Source organism: Otolemur garnettii, unplaced genomic scaffold (genome assembly GCF_000181295.1).
Source record: "Otolemur garnettii isolate 467f Iridium unplaced genomic scaffold, OtoGar3 scaffold00055, whole genome shotgun sequence".
NCBI classification, from domain to species: domain Eukaryota; kingdom Metazoa; phylum Chordata; class Mammalia; order Primates; family Galagidae; genus Otolemur; species Otolemur garnettii.
Window position 1 is genome coordinate 11886878 of NW_003852450.1, and position 21185 is coordinate 11908062.

Sequence of the window (21185 nt, forward strand, 5' to 3'; positions counted from 1 at the left end):
TGTACATTGGATACTTTTTCTTCCATTCCTGTGATACTTTGCTAAGAAGAACGTTTTCCAGCTCCATCCATGTGAACACGAAGGACGTAAAGTCTCCATCTTTCTTTATGGCTGCATAGTATTCCATGGTGTACATATACCACAGTTTGTACTTCTACTTGATATTGTTTGTCAATTTTGAAATATAATGCATTCTGATAATGTTCATTGTGCCTGTTTGAAACAGCTAAATTTTGGCAATTCTGAAACATGAACATACCACGTCAGACTTAGAAATAACAGTAATTGAAATAATTTGCTCTTGCCTCACTCCAAGTCTTCATAGTAACTTTTGGGAAACTACCAGGTTCTTACACTCACAAATGGTCATTTCTGCTACTTTATATGCTCTGTTTCCTGTATTATCCCTTCTTAGGATTTGCCTCCTTGCCCACAAGTCTCTTGGGGGATAATGGCACTGTTGAAAGCTTCTAGGGGAATTGTTTTAGGAAAGTTTTCAGGGAAGACTCTTTCCTTGCCAGTCCTCAAGTTATTAGGTTCATTCTTTTCATATTAAATCAAATGAGAATTTTAGAATTACAAGAACCAGATATCAATCAGAATACACACACACATACAGTCTGACAATTAATTTCATGAACTTGCCACTGTGTGCTTACATTGGCAGCAATATACAAGCAACTTGGTAAGGTTTTATAACCTAGATATATCAGTGTCTCACAGTTGTGTTTGTGTCGATACATGGCAGTATCTTGTGAGTGGTGTTCGTTACTGTGTGTTTTCGTGTGCCATCATGAGAATGTTAAAGCTTGAATTAGAGCAATAAACAGACTTTTGTAAATTTCTTATTAAAGTCGGCAAGAGTGAAAGTGAAACCAAGGATATGTTGGTCCAAGTTTATGGGAATAACACCATGAAGAAAATGACAGTATACAAATGGATTAACATTTTTCTGAAGGGAGAGAAAGTGTCACTGATGAAGAAAGGTCAGGGTGGCCAGTAATAAACAGAACTGATGAAAACATTGCAAAAATTCATTGAATTGACAATCAAAATCATCAGCTGACTATGGGAAGCATAGCAGACTAAGTAAATATCAGGAGAAAAACAGGAAAATCTTAACTGAAAATCTGTGCTAACAATTCCTGGCTCTTGTATTACGACAGGGCACCACCTCACGTGACACTGTGTGTGAGGGAGTTTTTAGCCAGTAGACAAATACTGTATTGGAACACTCTTCTTAAGCTTCCTATTTGGACCCTAGTAAGTTTCTTTTTTAATTCAAAGATAAGGAAATATTGAAAGGAAGATATTTTGATGACATTCAAGACATCAAGGTTAATATGACAACAGCTTTGATGGCCATTGCAGAAAAAGAGTTCCAGAATTGCTTTGAAGGGTGAACTAGGTGATGGTGTCTGTGCATAGTTTCCCAGCAGGAGTAATTTGAAGGTGACTGTGTGTAGCAGTTTCTCTAGATGAGTTGGCAAACGTAATCATCAGACCTTGTGTGCTTCATTTTTTGTTCTGGATAGCCCTGTATTAGTCAGATATTAGAATTTTCTTAGTTTTTTTGCTGGTGAGATCCCTTTTCTTGATTTATTTCTTTAGTGCAAATAGAAATTTTCCTGTTTATTGAAGGTCTAAATTGAAAGAAATTTCTGTACCTATGGTTAAACTTCAGCTTCTCAATCGTACCATTGTTTCTCTCCTTTATCCTGGTGACCATACCTCTTCTCTTATACAATTACACTAACGCCCAATTATGTTTTTTTCATTATTTATTTGGAACATTAAACAGCAGGTTTCCTATATATCAGTCATAACCCACAGGTTGAGATAGAAATTCTACAAGTTAGTAAGCATATAAACATTACCATGAGGTACTGATTTTTGAGGTTTTTGTTTTGCTTTTACATCATAGTTATAATTTGTATATATCCATTAAGAATAGAATGGCTTAAGCTTTTGTAGTGACAAAGAAACATTAGCAAGTAGCCAGTTACCTAGTGAATTATCTAAGGGTCCCTTGATGTGTTCCATTTTTCAGTTCTTCTTGTCAACAAATAGGTATAAACTAAAGCCAAGTAAATATTAGTATGTCGACCCTATATGAAGCAAAGTAAAAGAAATTTGCTGGTAACCAGATGGCTCAACAACAGTATAAGGTTAAAAATGACATGCATTCTTACCCTGAGAAGGGTCAATGACTACAGGGATGCTTTTACCATTAGCTTATGTAAGTTCTCAAATAGCTGCTAACTTTTAAAAATATATTTGCCTGACTGTATAGACTTTTCATCTGTAGCTTTTCTGTCATATAAAGTTGTTTTATTTTAGTGTGCTTATAATTGAGGTGATATAAAAGCTGAGGTAAGTTTCAATTTACTTAGCCTCGTTATTTATTTATTCATTTTTTTAGCTTATAGAGATATTCTTTTTTAAATTGGATTCCATAGACCTAAAGGACATAGGTTTCACGGGGACATTGACAATGATATTAGATGGCTTAACACATTACATATATATAACTCTTCTGCCCAGTTTTATAATGGTCTGGTTTTTCTCCTCAGGAGAATGATCTGATACACAGTCCTTATGTTCCTTAATATTTGTTTTAATCTATTGGGTAGCTTTTTTATATGTAAGAATAATAGTTTGATCCTTTTCTTATTTGTGTCCCCATATTGGGCAGCCTCCATGCACAGATACCATCCATTAATTGTTACTAATTGGTCAGAATCTATGTGTGAGCTATCTGTGTATAGCCTAACCTCACATGGTATAGACTACCTCACAGAGCAGCATAAAAGGTTGTCAGACCCTTTATAAGTTGTTAACTGTCCACCGGAGAAACTGCTATACTAGCTTCCAATTCAGGTGAAGTGAAGTGATAAACCTAGTCTTGGACAGTATAACAAAGTGATTAAGGGCATGGGCTCTGAAGCCAGACTGTCTGTTCAAATCCTGACTTTGTTGCCTGAAGACTGACAATCCACGTGAGCTCTCTGCCTCCATTTCCTCATGATCACAAGACTAGCATCTGCCCATTTGTTACTATGGTTCTTGTGAGGTTTAGCTGTATCGTTCATGAAGTGTTTAGAATGGTGCTGAACATATAATATGTTCTTATTCATAGGAATTCTTTATGAGAAGTAACAGAAATAGAGATACAAGGCCCCTGAGGCTTCTAGGGCAGCTGGCTTGCGAGTGACCACTGATGGTCTGAGAGCAACATCTCACACACCTGTTCTAATAACATAAACCACACTCTGGAGCTTCTGTGGCTTAAGGCCACAGTGTACTCTATGCTGAAAGAAGTATTTTTCTTTTCTCCTCTTTCGTGTTGCTTTGTTCAAATTATAACAAAGCATACTGTAAAGCATTTTTTGTGTATAATCCACTCCTTTCCTAAAAGTCAAATATTCGTTCACTGGACCCAAGTCTGAGAAATATACCACATTATATTTCAAATTGCCTGTATCTTGAGTACTGGGGATCATTGATAGATCAGATATGTCTACAGTCTTTCTCTTAGAGTACTTTTAGGAATCTTTGTTCTATCATAAAATATATCTCCAGCCATTTCTACATGCCCAGTGGTGATGTATCAGTATTGTAAAGGTGAGCATAAGGAGTCTGGATTGGGAGGGGTTGTTATTTCAGGATCAATTTGATTAATGTTTCATGGGTGATTATCTAAGAAAGGATAGGTTAAGGTCTTAAGTTATTGGTTAATTCACATTTGCTAATTTTTTTTTCTTTAAGGAGAGAGACAAAGCTGCAAGAATTATTCAGTCAGCTGTAATCAATTTTTTAACTAGACGACGTTTGAAGAAAGAGGCTAATGCAGCTCTGGTCATTCAGAAATATTGGCGAAGAGTCTTAGCACAGAGAAGATTGTTACTGTTAAAAAGGGAAAAACTGGAAGAAATTCAGAATAAATCAGCATCAGTTATTCAGGTATAGTATGCTGAACTAATTTTTTAATTTAAGGAATTTTAATGATTTTTTTCAAAGAAGATGGTAATATATGATAAAATTTCAATGATTTTAGGATTCTTTAAGATTTAATTTAACAGAAATTTAACACCCTTTACCTGCAAAACTCTTTGCTGTGTTTAGCATAAAGCTGAAATGTTTGTTCCTTCATTTTGAAGGAACAATATTCTAATTCTATACCCTTTGCTGTCTTGTTTGTTTTATATTAGAAGTTTGCAATCTTCTACTCTGTGGGACTCACTGGCATACCAAACCATTCTACTTTGTACATGCATATAACCAACCCAGATCTCTTTTATATCTTTACTATGAGTCCCGGAAACTTCTCTTTTGAGACATGTACACATTTTTCGCTCTATCCCACTTAGTTGGCATGTAATGGAAATAGTGCTTATGAATAGTCTGTAGAATGCCTATGCTATTTTTCTTTTTAGTAAATGGTATGTAGCACATCTATTTATATAATAGATACATTCTTTACATGTATACACATCAGAGTTTGATATTAAATAATATTTTAAGAACACTAGAGAGGTACACCTTCTCTAGTGTTACATCACACATAGAAAATTGCACAGAACAGGATGGCACCTGTGGCTCAAAATAGTAGGGTGCCGGCCCCATATGCTGGAGGTGGCGGGTTCAAACCCAGCCCCGGCCAAAAACTGCAAAAAAAAAATTGCACACAACAAAAAATGTAGAGTCTAATGACTTTTCACAAAGTGAATTCCCATTCAACTACCATCTAGGTCAAGAAAGAGAATATTGCTAACCTCTAAGAATCCATTTTTCAGCTAATTCTGTCCCCCCATTTTATGGTAACTTATGCTAATCATGTCTTTCTCCTATGTGTCATCTTTAAACACCATAATTAGTTTTTGCCTATTTTTGAATTTTATATAGATAGGATCAAACCCTATAAATAACTTCAGTTGACATTACACTTCTGAAAGTTACCAGTGTTGTTGCGTGTAGCTATGTTTTAATTTTCATTATTTAGTATTCTGTAATTTAGCAATTTAGTTCTATTATTGATGTACCATTAGCTTTTCAGTTTTGAGCTGTCATGATTAAAGGTCCTCTGAACGTATCTTTTGATGTGAAATGCTATTCAGGATATACCTAGGAGTACAAGGCTTAGGGTATACAGGCATACCTTGTTTTATTGCCCTTTGCTTTATTGGGCTTTTTATATACTGATTTTTTTTTTTTTTTGACAAATTAAAGAATTTAATCAAGCAAGTCTATCAACACTATTTTTCCAACAGCTTGTGCTCACTTTGTGTCTCTGTCACACTTTGGTAATGCTGGTTCACAGTTCTTTTAGCACCTAAAAATTGTTTTGTTGATTTTACTTGGCTTTTATGGCTTCTGATGAAACCATATCGTTTGAATCATTTCTCTGTAGAGAATGTGTCTTTTCTCTCTGACTACTTTTCAAGAGTTTTTCTTTGTTATTGGTTTTCACTGGCTTGATTATATTATGTCATGGATTTTCTTGACTTGCTTCGTGTTCATTCAGCTTTCTGGATATACAATTTTATATCACAACATTTAGGAAGATTTGAAGCGTCATTTCCTCAAAAATATTTTTGCATTGCATTCTTTGTCCTGTCTCTCTAAGATTTTGATGACAGAATTGTTAGAGCATTTAAGTTTGGCCCACAGGTCTCTGGGGCCCTGTCTCTGTTTTTTTATCCTCTTTTAATTTTAATGATAGTTTCTTTTTAACAAATTATGAATCAATACTAACAAATTATTATAAACTAATAGTTAATAGTCGGGCTTACACTGTGTGTTGTATAATTCTGTGAGTTTGACAAAGCCTGATGTTTGTAGCCACCATTATATTATCATAGAGAATAGTTTTACTGCCCTAAAAATCCTCTGTGCTTCATCTGTTTAATTCTTTTCCTTCCCCATCCCTGCAACCCCTCGTAACCACTGATTGTTTTACTTTCTAGTAGTTTCACCTTTTCTAAAATGTCTTATAGTTTGTGTCATACAGCATGCAGCCTTTTCAGTTCAGTATAGCAACATACATTTGGGGTTGCTTCATGTCTTTTCCTTGGTAATGTGGTTCTTTTTTATTAGAGACTAATACTGCATATAATGGAGTATTATTTGTTTACCTATTCAGGGATATTTCAATTACTTCTGATTTTTGGCAATTATGAATAAAGTTACTATAAACATTGCTTTCAAGTATAGATACAAGTTTTCAACTTTCTTGGGCCAGTACCTGGGAGTGTGATTGTTGGACTGTATGGAAAGATTGTGTTTAGGTTTCTAGGAAACTGCTAAGCTATCTTCCAAAATGACTAGCATTTTGTCTGTTGCTTCAGTCTTTTACTGGAATTTGGTGTTGCTAGTGCTTTGCATTTTAACCATTCCTATTAATAAGTTAGTAATAGTATTACAATTATTATTTCTATTTTCAGTTCCCCAATGGCATATGATTGTGAGCATCTTTTCATATGCTTATTATGTACTTGATTGTATATCTTCTTGAGAAGGTATCTTTTCAGATCTTTCAACCATTTTTAAAGTTGCTTGAATTCTTAATGTTCGATTTCAAGAGTTCTTTGTATATTTGTATACAAATCCTTTATCAGATATGTATTTTGTAAATATTTTATCTAGACTGTGGCTTATCTTTTCACTCTTTCAACAGAATTTTTTGTAGAGTCAAATTTTTCAAATTTAATACAGTCTAGCTGATTTTTTCTTTCACAAATGTAACACTTTTGGTGTTGTATTTAGAAAGTCATTTGCGAAGCCAAAGACACTTAGATCTTGTACTGTTCTCTTTTAGAAATTTTATAGTTTTGCTTTTTTTTTTTTTGCAGTTTTTGGCTGGGGCTGGGTTTGAACCCGCCACCTCAGGCATGGGAGGCCGAAGCCCTACTCCTTTGAGCCACAGGTGCTGCCCTATAGTTTTGCATTTCGCATTGAGCTCTATGATCCAATTTAGTTATTTGTTGCAAAAGATAAAGAACCAGTCTTAAGAGTCATTATTTCATATGTGATATGCTTGTTTTAGCACTACTTGTTAAAAATAACTATTTGTCAATTCAACTGACTTTGTTTCATTGCCAAAGATCAGCTGACTTTGTTACATGGGCCTCTTGCTTGGTTCTCTCTCCCTTTCATTTATTTGTTTATTCTTTTGCCCCTACCACACTGTCTTTATTACAGTAGTTTTATAGTATAGTCTTGAAGATGGGTAATGTTAGTCCTCTAATTTTGTTCTTCTTCAACATTGTGTTGGCTATTCTAGGTTATTTGCCTCTGTATATAATGTTAGAATCAGTTTGCTGATATCCAGAGTGAGTAGGTGGGAAATTGATTGGGATTGCATTGACTCTGTAGATCAAATGGGAAAGCACTGACCTCTTAACATTATTATGTGTCCTCATCAGTGAACATGGCTTATCTAAGTCTCTGTTTCTTTCGTCAGAGTACTGAAATTTTTCTGTTAGAGATGTTATATGTATTTTGTTAAACATTTACCTGAGTATTTCATTTTTTTGCTGCTAATGTAAATGGCATTGTAGCCTACAAATCTGCTATATTTGCTTATTAGTTCCAGGATTATTTTTCTTTTTTGTTGATTTTTTTTGGATTTTCTAAAAAGATAGTCATACTACCTGTGAACAAAAATAGTTTTATTTTTTCCTTCTTAATCTTCATGCCTTTTGTTTTCTTTTATTGCATTTACTGGAACTTGCAGTATGATGTTGACTAGAAGTAGTGAGAGGGCACAGCTTTGCTTTGTTCTAGATCTTAGGGGGAAATCTTCTAGTTTCTCATCAATAAATTTGGAGTTAGCTACAGGTTTGTACAGATGTTCTTTATCAAATTGATGAAGTTTCCTCACTATTTCCAGTATGTTGAGACATTTTTCCCCAAATTTTTTTTTGTCAGCTTGAATAATTTGTATTCATCTTCAAATTAAATTATCTGTCATCTTCACTCTGCTATTGTGCCATTCCTATAAATTTTTACTTTGGTTATTATGTTTTTCAGTTCTACTATTCTCATTTGCTGCTTATTTATCTTTTATGTCTTTATGGAAATTGAGACTTTCTGTTTTTCATTTAGCTAAACTCATTGGAGCATGTTTACTTTAGCTGCTTGAAAGTCTATGTCAGGTAACTTCAATCAATGTCCGTGTCATCTCACCACTGATGTCCCTTGATTTTCTTTTTTGTGTGAGTTGAAATTTTCCTGTTTTGTTTTATGTCAAATTATTTTTAATTGCACTCTGGATATTTTAAATGTTAAGAGCCTCTGTTTTTATTTAAGTCCTACAGAGAATGTCGACATTTTAGTTTTAGCAGGTAATCCACCTACTTAGGTTCAGGACACAAGTTCATATCAGCCTTCATAGGTATACCATCAATGTCAATTCCTTTTTCAAAGCCTTTACAGTGATACTTGTATCAGTCTCATTATGGAACACCCAGTGAGCAGTCTATGATCTAGATTGTGGTCTTTCTCTTATTTCAGTTTTTAATGTCTATGGTTTGCTATAGTCTGTATCCACATTGTACACAGCTTAGTGGTGAACCTAGAAATTTATAAATGACATTATCAGGTAGCTGAGCTCCCCACCTCTGCAATCTCTCCAGAACTCTCTAGTGCCTTAGGGGGGTGCCTTGTTTGATCTTCTGGCCACATAACTGAAACTTCACTCATGCTGCCCTATTATGTTCTTTCCATCATTGTGCCCATATCTGGGGCCAGGCAGAGACTTTGTACCTTTTGCAAGAGGAAAAAAAAAGTATGGCAAATATTGTGGATACTGGGAAAGATGAAGACTTGGGCTGTTAATGCAATAAATCGACCATAAATATCTATGGTAGGGTAGAAAGAATACTTTATTGTGGAGTTAAAATTTAGGTCTTAAATCAACTCATTTTACATGTTGTGTGACTTTGGACAAAGTTTCATGACATAAGCATCCCTTTCTTTATGTGAAGAAAGAATGCCAACTTGTATTTTTGTTAGAAATAAACAAAATTGTATGTAATATATTCTTCAGTAATAGCTATTTATTTTTAAGACATATGGTAGTGATGATAAAATTGCTGTTATAATAAACAGAATTTTCAGAAGAGATGAACTTATTTTCCATGTTATATGAGAAAACTCATGAACTCATGCCAAAAAAGTGCCATCTACCTTATTGCTGAATATCATCACTACTGTCACCAGATGGCCCAGGGGAATACTTCGAAGGTTGACCATGTATCACTTTCATATATCAAAATTGATTAAGATTTCAGTAACATACTGATAATAGTAATCTAGAAGAAATGATTATTGAAGTATAAAATAAACCATCGACAATGATTCCTTAATTTCTTAGTTTGAGAGTTTTACAAACAAATATTTGGGGGGAGAGAAATAATACCTGCAGTTCTGAGCACTGTTTCTGCTTTACGTTCCCTTATTTCTTTTCTTTTTTTTTTAATTGAATGGTAATCATATACATTAATGTACTTCTGGGGTACAGTGTGGCGTTTTCACATACAATTTGAAACATTTCCATCAAACTGGTTAACATAGCCTTCATGTCATTTTCTTAGTTATTGTGTTAAAATGTTCATATTCTACTCTTAGAAAGATTCACTTGTACCCTTGTAAGATAAACCACAGAAGTGATCCCTCCACCCATTCTCCCCTCCCCTTTCCTCCCCCCTCCCCGTATTCTTAGCCTGTTATTAGGTTATAGCTTTCATATAAAAGGTATAAATTAATTTCATAATAGGGGTGTGTACATTGGATACTTTTTCTTCCATCCTTGTGATACTTTGCTAAGAAGAACATTTTCCAGTTCCAGGCATGTGAACATGAAGGACTTAATGTCTCCATCTTTCTTTATGGCTGCATAGTATTCCGTGGTGTACATATACCACAGTTTGTTGTCGTGGATAGATGGGCACTTGGGCTTCTTCCATGACCTGGCAATTATGAATTGGGCTGCAATAAAAATTCTGATACAAATATCTTTTTTGTAATGCGATTTTTGGTCGTCTGGGAATATACCTAATAAAGGAATTGCAAGGTCAAACGGCAGGTCTATTTTTAGTTTTCTAAGTGTTCTCCAGATGTCTTTCCAAAAGGAACGTATTAGTTTACATTCCCACCAGCAGTGTAGGAGTGTTCCCTTTTCTCCACATCCACGCCAGCATCTCTGGTTTTGGGATTTTGTGATATGGGCTAATCTTATTGGAGTTAGATGATATCTCAAAGTAGTTTTGATTTGCATTTCTCTGATGATTAAGGATGGTGAGCATTTTTTCATATATCTATAGGCCATGCACCGATCTTCTTTAGAGAAATTTCTCTTCAAATCCCTTGCCCACTCTGAGATGGGATCACTCGTTTTCTTCTTGCTAATATGTTTAAGTTCTCTATGGATTCTGGTTATTAAACCTTTGTCGGAGACATAACCTGCAAAAATCTTCTCCCATTATGAGGGCTGTCTGCTTGCAAGCAGTTCTGTACCTGCCCAGAGCCCTGGAGTAGGAATCTCCTCTGCCTCCCGTGGGGTGTGCAGCTCTAGCAAGCAGTTCTGGGCCCTTCCAGAGTGGGGGACTCCTCCACCGCCGCCTGTGGGGTGCACAAGTCTCTAGCAAGTAGTTCTGTGCCTGCCCGGAGCAGGGGACTCCTCTGCAGCCACCCGCAGCCCGTGGGAGGTGTGTAGCTCTAGCAAGCAGTTCTGGGGCCCACTTTGTACCTGTATTTTATGTTCTTGAATGCTCTTCCTTGGATTTACAGCTTGCCAAACTTCTTTCTGGGCTTAGCTCCCCATCTTAGGCTTCATAGATTCTGATTCCAACCAGTTTTTCTTCCTTTGCTCAGGAGCCTCTGACCAGGGTTGCTACCAGTTGGCCATCTTCCTAGAATCCCCTCCCCTTATTTCTTTTAAAGCAACTTAATAATACCTTATATATATTCCTATAGAGTTTATAGTTTTTCAAAGTCATGTTTCACAAATAAGCTTGGCTTTAGGTAGAAAAATGTTTTCATTGCTTGTGCATCTCTTCATAGTAAGAGAAATAATGTGGTGTATACATCATTTTTTCTCTGGCTGACCCTTAGTAGAGAAAGATAGCAATGGAATTTGTGGGAGAGTGTCCAGAAAAGGGATGCAGCTGCTCTCCCTAACTCTCCATAGCTGTGACTAGGCCAATGTTAGATGCAAGCACAATGGACGGTGTGCTAGAAGGATAAGCCCTCAGCCCTGTACTACTCTTCTTAATGCTAGATAAATCAAGGTGTAACAGGGAACAAGCCCTCCCCCCAGTTCCCACTTCCAATCTTGGCACTATCTGGAGTGTTTTGGACAAAGGAGTGGTCTTATTGGTAGAAGGACATCTAGAGCTTGATGACCAGTAGCCTGGGTTCATTCTGATACTAGCAACTAGGATTAGCTTGGGACTTTGCAGCCCTTTTTGTTGAGCCCCCATGTTGTTAGGTTAACTAAGGGGTTATTATTATCATGCTTTCCAAGGGACAAAGGTTTATTGTATCTCAAGTCTTGCCAGAATTCTGCTTTTTAACCATGTTTCTATTTGTAAGTTTGGGAAAAGGAAGTAATTTTATTCTTAATGAGAATAACAACTTTGAAAGTTTTCTGGCACATTTATTTCTCAAATTCCTGTACTTATTCATCAGACCTGTAATGTGATCATATAGGATCCTTCATATAAATAGTTTCCAATCATTATAAGATAGCTTTGCAACCTTGAAATAAGGGGAATATAAAAGATTCAGAAATAAACTCCTAAGAAATTACTATAGTTTTATTTTTACTCTTTTGCTTCTAATGTAATATAAAATTGCTTTTGTTTCTTATGACTCTAGAATACAAATGCAGTATATAACTGTACTTAGGATTCAGATGGATTTCTGAATTAATTGTAGTTGTTTCAAATGTAAAAACTAAACTACAATAAGCATCTAGCATAAATGGATTGTTTTTCTAATTTAATATGTTTATTTTTAAACAGATTATTAGAAGAATTAGTATTTTCAAATGTTAAGTATAGAAAGCTAAGTCTATTTTGCTTTATGTCCCTTACCTTTTTCAGGGGTATTGGAGAAGATATTCCAGTAGAAAAAGATTTCTGAAATTGAAATATTACTCAGTCATCCTGCAATCTAGGATAAGAATGATAATTGCTGTTACATCTTATAAACGATGTCTTCGGGCTATTGTTACCATTCAGAGGCATTGGCGTGCTTGTTTAAGAAGGAAACAAGATCAACAAAGATATGAAAAGCTAAAATCATCATCTCTTATAATCCAGTCTATGTTCAGAAGATGGAAGCGACGTAAAATACGATTACAAACAAAAGCTGTAATAGTATTGCAAAGAGCTTTCAGAGTATGGCATTTAAGGAAGAAAGCTAAAGAAGAAAAGGCTGCTGTGGTCATACAATCATGGTATAGAATGCACAAAGAATTAAGGAGATATATTTATATTAGATCTTGTGTTGTTATGATTCAGAGAAGATTTCGGTGCTTTCAAGCCCAAAAAATATATAAAAGAAAAAAAGAATCCATAGTGACCATTCAGAGGTACTACAAAGCATATCTGAAAGGAAAGATTGAGCGCTCCAACTATTTGCAGAAACGAGCTGCAGCCATTCGACTACAGACTGCTTTTAGGAGCATGAAATCTCATAATTTACATAGACAGATTAGAGCTGCTTGTGTTATTCAGTCATACTGGAGAATGAGGCAGGCAAAAGTTCGATATTTAAACCTTAAGAAGATTATTGTTAAATTGCAAGCACACATAAGAAAACATCAACAGGTACAGAAATTTAAGAAGATGAAGAATGCAGCCCTTATTATTCAAACTCACTTCCGAGCTTACATTTCAGGCAGAAAAGTTCTAGCATCTTTCCAGAAAACACGTTCTGCTGTCATTGTTCTACAGTCTGCCTATAGAGGGATGCAAGCCAGGAGAATGTTCATTCACAGTCTCACATCTGTTGTAAAGATTCAATCATATTATCGTGGTTATATTTACAAAAAGAAATTTCTGAGCCTAAAAAATGCTACAATAAAATTGCAGTCACTTGTCAGGATGAAACAAGCACGTAAACAGTATTTACATTTAAGAGCAGCTGCACTTTTTATCCAGCAATGTTACCATTCCAAAAAAATGGCTGCACAAAAGAGGAAAGAGTATATGCAGATGCGGGAGTCTTGTATCAAGCTGCAAGCTCTTGTTAGAGGTCATCTGGTGAGAAAGCAGATTAGCTTGCAGAGACAAGCTGCTATTTCACTGCAGTCTATTTTCCAAATGAGAAAGATGCGGCAGCACTACCTAAAAATTTATAAAGCAGTCATTGCCATTCAGAATTACTATCGTGCATACAAAGCAAAAGTCAATCAGAGGAAGGACTTCTTACAAGTCAAAAGAGCAGCTACTCACTTACAAGCAGCTTACAGAGGTTATAAAGTACGCCAACTAATCAGACAGCAATCAGTAGCTGCTCTTAAAATTCAAACTGCTTTTAGAGGCTATAGTCAAAGGGTAAAATATCAATCTGTGCTTCAGGCTATTATGAAAATTCAGAGGTGGTACAGGGCTTACAAGATTGTTTACAACACAAGAACACATTTTTTAAAGACAAGGGCAGCTGTGATTTCCCTCCAGTGTGCTTATCGTGGCTGGAAAGTTCGGAAGCAGATCAGAAGAGAACATCAAGCTGCAGTGAAGATTCAGTCTGCTTTTAGAATGGCCAAGGCCCAGAGACAGTTCAGACTGTTAAAATCAGCAGCAGTGGTCATCCAGCAACATCTGCGAGCGTGGACTGAGGGAAAGAAGCAACGCGCGGAGTATGCTGAACTCCGCTATGCAGCACTGATTCTTCAGTCTACATGGAAGGGACAAAGAGTGAGGAGGCAGATTCAAAGGCAACACAGGTGTGCTGTCATCATACAGGCATACTACAGAATGCATGTGCAGCGAAAGAAGTGGAAAATCATGAAAAGAGCTGCTCTTCTGATTCAAAAATATTATAGGGCTTATAGTATGGGAAGGCAGCAACATTGTTTATATTTGAAAACAAAAGCAGCAATAGTGATTTTACAGTCAGCTTACCGTGGAATGAAAGTGAGAAGAAGAATAAAGGATTGCAACAAAGCAGCAGTCACTATTCAGTCTTACTATAGAGCTTACAAAACCAAAATGAAATATGCAAACTATCGGGCTTCAGCTCTTAAGATTCAGAGATGGTATCGAGATATTAAAATTACAAACCATCAACATGAGGAATATCTTAAATTAAAGAAGGCAGCGATTATAATCCAAGCTGTTTATAGAGCTACTAGAGTCAGAAGACATGTTCAACACATGCACATGGCAGCCACTTCTATTCAAGCCATGATTAAAATGCATCAGTCAAGAGTAAGATTCCATGCAATGAGATCAGCAGCCATTGTAATTCAAGAAAGATATAGAGCATATCATCAAGGTAAAATTCAGCGTGAAAAGTTTCTGACAACTTTGAGAGCTATTAAAATTCTTCAGGCAAGTTTTAGAGGGGTAAGGGCTAGACAAACTTTAAAAAAGATGCAGATTGCAGCAACACTCATCCAGTCATACTACAGACGATACAGACAGCAAACCTATTTTAATAAGTTAAAGAAGGCAACAAAAACACTACAGCAGAGGTATCGTGCAATGAAGGAAGGAAACATTCAATTTCAAAGGTATAACAGACTGAGGCATTCTGTAATATGCATACAAGCTGTTTTCAGGGGGATGAAAGCTAGAAGACACTTAAAAGTTATGCATGTAGCTGCAACTGTAATTCAGAGAAGATTCAGAACTCTAATGATGAGAAGAAGATTCCTGTCTCTCAAGAAAACGGTTGTTTGGATTCAGAGAAAATATCGGGCACATCTTTGTGCAAAGCATCACTTACAGTTCCTTCAGTTACAAAAGGCAGTTGTTAGAATCCAATCCTCATACAGAAGGTGGGTGGTCAGGAAAAAGATACAAGAGATGCACAGGGCTGCTACTGTCATCCAGGCTACTTTCAGAATGCACTTAGCACACATAAAATACCAGGCTTTGAAGCAGGCCTCTGTTGTGATCCAACAGCAATACCAAGCACACAGAGCTGCAAAGTGGCAGAGGCAGCACTATCTCAGGCAGAGACATTCTGCTGTGATCCTTCAGGCTGCATTCAGGGGTATGAAAACCAGAAGACATTTGAAAAGCATGCATTCCTCTGCAACCCTTCTTCAGAGTAGGTATAGATCATTAGTGATGAGAAGAAGATTCATTTCCCTCAAAAAAGCCACTATTTTTGTTCAGAGGAAATATCGAGCCACCATTTGTGCCAAGCATACGCTGTACCAATTTTTGCAGTTACGAAAGGCAGCTGTTACAATACAGTCGTCTTACAGAAGACTGATGGTAAAGAAGAAGTTACAAGAAATGCACAAGGCTGCAGTTCTCATTCAGGCTACTTTCCGAATGCACAGAACATATATTACATTTCAGACTTGGAAACATGCCTCAATTTTAATTCAGCAACATTATCGGACATACAGAGCTGCAAAATTGCAAAGGGAAAATTATACAAGACAGTGGCATTCTGCTGTGGTCATTCAGGCCGCGTATAAAGGAATGAAAGCAAGACACCTTTTAAGGGGACAGCACCAAGCTGCTGTCCTGATACAAAGCACATACAGAATGTATAGGCAGTATTCTTTCTACCAAAAGCTAAAGTGGGCCACCAAAGTAATTCAAGAAAAGTATAGAGCAAATAAAAAGAAACAGAAAGCTCTCAAACACAATGAGCTTAAGAAAGCAGAAACTTGTACTCAGACAAATTTTAAGGACATGAACATAAGGAAACAAATTGAGAAACAACATCAGGCTGCCGTTATTATTCAGAAGCATTTCAAAGCCTTTAAAATAAGGAAGCATTATCTCCATCTTAAAGCAACAGTGGTTTCTGTCCAAAGAAGATTCAGAGCACGAACTACAATAGGAACCCAAGCAGTTCCTTGTATACAGTCATCTTACAGAGACTTTAAGGTACAGAGGGAGATCCAGGATATGCACCTGGCTGCCACACTAATTCAGTCATTCTACCGAATGCATAGGGCCAAAGTTGATTATCAAGCAAAGAGGACTGCAATTGTTATTATACAAAATTATTATAGGTCTTATGTTAGAGTAAAAATGGAAAGAAAGAAATTTTTAGCAGTTCAGAAATCTGTACAAACTATTCAGGCTGCATTTAGAGGCATGAAAATTAGGCAAAAATTAAAGAACATATCTGAGGAGAAGATGGCAGCCATCGTGAACCAATCTGCATTCTGCGGTTACAGAACTACAACTCCATATGAAGCTGTTCCAAGTGAGGACATTATAACTCAAGAGTGGTATAAAGCCTCTCTACTTGCTTGTTTTCAGGAAGCAAAGTATCATTCTCAAAGTAGGACTGCAGTACCAATTCAAAACAATTATTATAATATGGCCACAAGAAAACGGGAAACACAGCAACTGGCTGCCCTGCAAATTCAGTCCTTCCTGCAGATGGCTGTGTGTCGAAGAAGGTTTGCTCAGCAGAAAAGAGCTGCTATCACCTTGCAGTGTTATTTCCGGATGTGGCAAGCCAGAAAACAGTTTTTACTATACAAAAAAGCAGCAGTGGTTTTACAACATCACTACAGAGCCCTTTTGTCTACAAAACATCAAAGACAAGATTATTTACAAATCAGGAGCAGTGTTATCATTATTCAAACTAGAACGAAAGGATTAATACAGAAACGGAAATTTCAGAAAATTAGAAGTAGCACCATCAAAATTCAGGTATTTCTATATTTAATTTAATTATAAAACTTTAAGTCTTTTGAGCAATATTTGCTAAGATTTATAAAATGAGCTTAAACAGATCATAAAAAAAAATGGGTAACCATTTCACTTCTCTTCCAAAGTAGTAACTTTTTGTTTTTTTGTTTTTGAGACAAAGTCTTACTCTGTTGCCTAGGCTTGAGTGCTGTGGTCTAAGTCTAGCTCACAGCAACTTCAAACTCTTAGGCTCAAGCAATCTTCCTGCTTTAGCCTCCCAAATAGCTGAGACTACCAGCATGCCACACAATACTCAGCTAATTTTTCTATTTTTAGTAAAGTCGGGTCTTGCTTTTGCTCAGGCTGGTCTCAAACTCCTGAACTCAAGGCATTCTCCCACCTCAGCCTCCCAGAGTGCTAGGATTACAGGTGTGAGCCACCACACCTGGCCCAAAGTGGGACATTTTTGGGAGTTGAAAAGGGGTGCTATTGACAATTCACCTTAGGCAGCATAGACTGAGATTGTTCTGTCTATGTTCACCCTATGCTTAGGGCATATCAGTAGGTGCAGCCTTCCTGAAAGAATTTTAAGAAAATGGGAGCTCTATTTGGCAAAGTTACTTCTTTAAGTGGAAAATTTAAGATGAAGTAATATTTGAAGTAATTTAGGTCAAATGGGGTAACTTTATCCCTCTACTAACCTGTTAACCAGAGCTACTTAGGCTATTAGGCATACTTTATCCAGAGTGTTTAGTTCTTTTGGCATTCAAAGCACTTTTATATTATTTTGTTTGATCTTTACTTCAGATGTGTGAGGAACTTTTCTCTCTTTTAAAATATGAGAGAACTGAGAATGGTTAACTTGCCGGTGTTGCACAGAGAGAAGCAAATCCAGGAACTGAATCTAGGTACATCAGCTATTTCTCTTCCTGGGTTTTGAACCCAAGTGTGATGTCTTGATATCTTCCTGAGTTGCTGTTCATCTTAGAAATAATGTTTTCTTCAAGAAATGTCAAGTTCTAGCAGTGTGCCAAATACTATATCTCATGTGAAGAACAGACAGTAAAATACACATGTATTTATTTGCTGTCCTCTAAGAACTTAATTGTGCAAGAAAGAGAAATTATAATATGAGAAGTGTATGTTGCTGGAAACACAGAGAAGGGGGAAATAAGGTAGTCTCAGTGGTCAGAGAAGGCTTTCCAGAGTGAGTAACATCTAAGTTGAAATGTTAAGCTCAAGGATAAATTGGAAGTAATCAATGTCTTTATCCTCCAGACTAAAAGGAGTTCTAGAGCAGTTTAAGCAGGAGAAAGCCAGAATCATTTTTTATTTAAAAAACATTACTATGACAGGAATGTGGAAGATGGACAAGAAAGGGAGACCAAGCTACTGGCAGGAGAGCTGGTGAAAGGTAGTTATAGTTCAATGTCAATTAGTGACAAAGAAATTATATGAATTAGTTTGATTGGATAGATTGGTGTTATATAGAACATAAACAAGGGCACAGGCCATATTTATGGCTTAAGTACCGATGAAGGGAACAAAGAGAGGAGGAGCAAGTTTAGAGAATGAAGAGGAGTTCAGTTTGGAGTAGTGAAGTCAGAAGCACCTGGCCCGTGTCCCCACTGAGCTGTCTAATAAGGCAGTTGGGTATTTTTGTCTGGTGTTCAGGAGGGTAATATGAATTTTAGAATTTGATTTGTACGTTATTGTCATACACTAATAATTAAGGCTGTGGGGTTAATGGGTCACCTAGGAAGAATGTGTAGAACAGATAAAAGAAGAGGGCCTGGGACTTGGGCCCTGATGAACACGCTGAAGGACATTGACAGGACAAGCCAACCTGGTGTTAAGAGGGACAGAAGAAACCTAAGGAATTACAGTATCAAGAAATGAAGGGTTGAAGGGGGAAGGAAAGGGTGCTCAAATTCCAAATGCTAACAAGTTTGGAATTGACAGGATGTATTTGTTAGGGTTATATTCCACTGAAATGACTGAAAAGCCAAAAAAAGAATAATCTTAGGAAAATTTGACTTTCTTTTTATATTAATTGCTATAAAATTATATTTTACATGTCCAGTCTTCAGCATGCACCAGTGGTCTCTAACTTTAATGAACATTGGAATCACCAGGAATCTTTAAACACACTGACAGCTTATTTCTCTAGATATTCAGATTTAATTGGTATAGGGAGTTCTTAAAAGCTCCCCAGCTGATTCTGATGAGCAATAAAATTTGGGAACCGCTGGAATATACTGTACATTACTAAACATATATATATAAAAGCATGTATGTGCATTTATAGATAAATATATAATTATGTATATAAATGTATTCAAATTTATGTAAAAACTATATATGTTATACTCTGAGTTAAGTACATCTCAAGTATTTCTGACCATACATAATTCTTGCCTTGTAGACTGAATTTAGACCCTAATCCTCATATAAGAAGGGTAATGGAGTCAAGTAGACTTCTATTCAAATCTTGATTCAATCACTTACCAAACATCTGATAACAAGTCTTTCTCAACCTCAATTTCCTTGTTTTTATATAAGAGAGACTTCATAAAAAAATTAGCTCTACCACTTGTTAACCTATGAAATATCGACAAGTTACTCAATATCTCTGTGTCTTGATTTTCTCCTTTCTAAATTAGAAATATTACCTACCTATGCTATTATAAGGACTAATAATCTTTAGTGCTCAGTTCAGTAAGTTATAGCTGTCACTTAAACTTTTTGTCAGCCACAAGGTTCCCAAAATTACAAAATCTGACAGTCCTGTCATAGGTAGGAGCTCCCAGTATTCTGCTGCAGACTGGACTTAAAACCCAAAACACGTAGGGAGTAATAAGTTTCCACCTTCTTCCCAGGAAGTGTAGTAGGTCAGTGTGTTCATTTCTCTCTGTTCTTCAGACTGGTTTGAGGTGGTGAGGACAGTGCACATAATCTGGCTTTTTGGCATATGTACCCAGTGCTCATAATCTGGCTTTTTAGGCATGTATATCTTATACTTTTTAAATCTTGGTTAGAATGGGCTGGCAGCCAGCCACAGGGTATGTGTAATAAACTATGGGTGTTCACTACAATAGTAAGCACCACTGTTCTCAGAGGGTTCACTATGTATCAGAGTCTGTGTTGTGATATGACTGTATTTATGCAATTTTTGCCTGCACTAACCTTACATTAACTGTTTTTAATACCTATCCTTCCAATTTACAAAAAATGTACAACTTATTGCATACTTTTTATATTTACATATTTGATAGGTTATGTGGAGGAAATATAAAGCCAAGAAATGTTTATGTAAAGTAAAAGCTGCCTGCAAGATTCAAGCCTGGTATAGGTGTTGGAGAGAACGCAAAGAATATCTAGCTCTGTTAAAAGCTGTTAAAATTACCCAAGGTCGCTTCTATACTAAACTGGAGAGAACACGGTAATATATCACAGCTGTGTGGAAGAGTGAGTGACCCTTGAGTATTTGTTTGCAGAGCTAAATTATTATATAAAATAACACTGCTTATTGATTTTTCTCTTTAATATTTGTTGTGCTTAATTTATATGATTAGATTTGTTAGTATTTTCTCCATTAAGGAAATAAAGTATATCTCTTGGACGGTCTTACTTTTTTGAGATAAAGCATAGCTTTAATAATATAACTAATGAAAAATATTTACTTATATCTGATTAATTCTCATAGAGATAAGGGTAAGAGCAGAGGGGTGGGAAGTAAATAATTTAGTTAAGTCTTGGTTTCCTTCTTAGAAGTGCTTGCTTCCTGCTTAGAAGTGCATTTTTTTGCTGACTTGGCTTCTGATGATGACCCTAATTACCAACCTGTGTTAATTATATTTTCCTAGCCCTAGTTCATTTCTTATACATGTATTTTAAGAAGCTGTTAACAGGCCATCAGTTTTTTTTTTTATTTCACAGTGAACAAATTTTTCTTCATTTACCAGATTTGATAAATTGTTACATCAGTGATGATTTTAAAGATAATTTTAGGAGAGTACACTAGTTGTAGAGGCGTCCCTGGATCAATACCATGAGGGGAAACAGGTTTTAACTTAATAACTGAACTCATGGTGATAGAGATAGAATGGTTACCAGAGGCTGGGATGATTTGGGGGAAAGAGGGGACAAAGAGGCATTGGTTAATGGGTACAAAAATACAGTTAAATAAAATAAATACGATCTAGGGTTTGTAGTACAATAAGATGACTATAATTACCAATAATTTATTGTATATTTCAAAATAACTAGAGGAGTGGAATTGGAAGTTTCCTAATATAAGGAAATGATACATGTTTGTCAGAGAGCCCAGTTACCTTGATT

The 21185-nt window shown here is 36.1% G+C and overlaps 1 protein-coding gene across 2 annotated transcripts in view; it reads left to right on the forward strand.

The window, feature by feature from the left end:
* ASPM (abnormal spindle microtubule assembly) overlaps positions 1 to 21185 on the forward strand; it is a 48848-nt gene that overhangs the window by 17124 nt on the left and 10539 nt on the right. The window contains exons 17-19 of one of the 2 annotated variants that reach the window (XM_003792310.1): positions 3769 to 3963; positions 12108 to 16865; positions 20120 to 20286. In XM_003792310.1, the coding sequence (XP_003792358.1) occupies positions 3769 to 3963; positions 12108 to 16865; positions 20120 to 20286 (5120 nt within the window). The remainder of the gene's footprint in view (positions 1 to 3768; positions 3964 to 12107; positions 16866 to 20119; positions 20287 to 21185) is intronic. The other variant, XM_012806620.1, reaches the window with a different exon arrangement.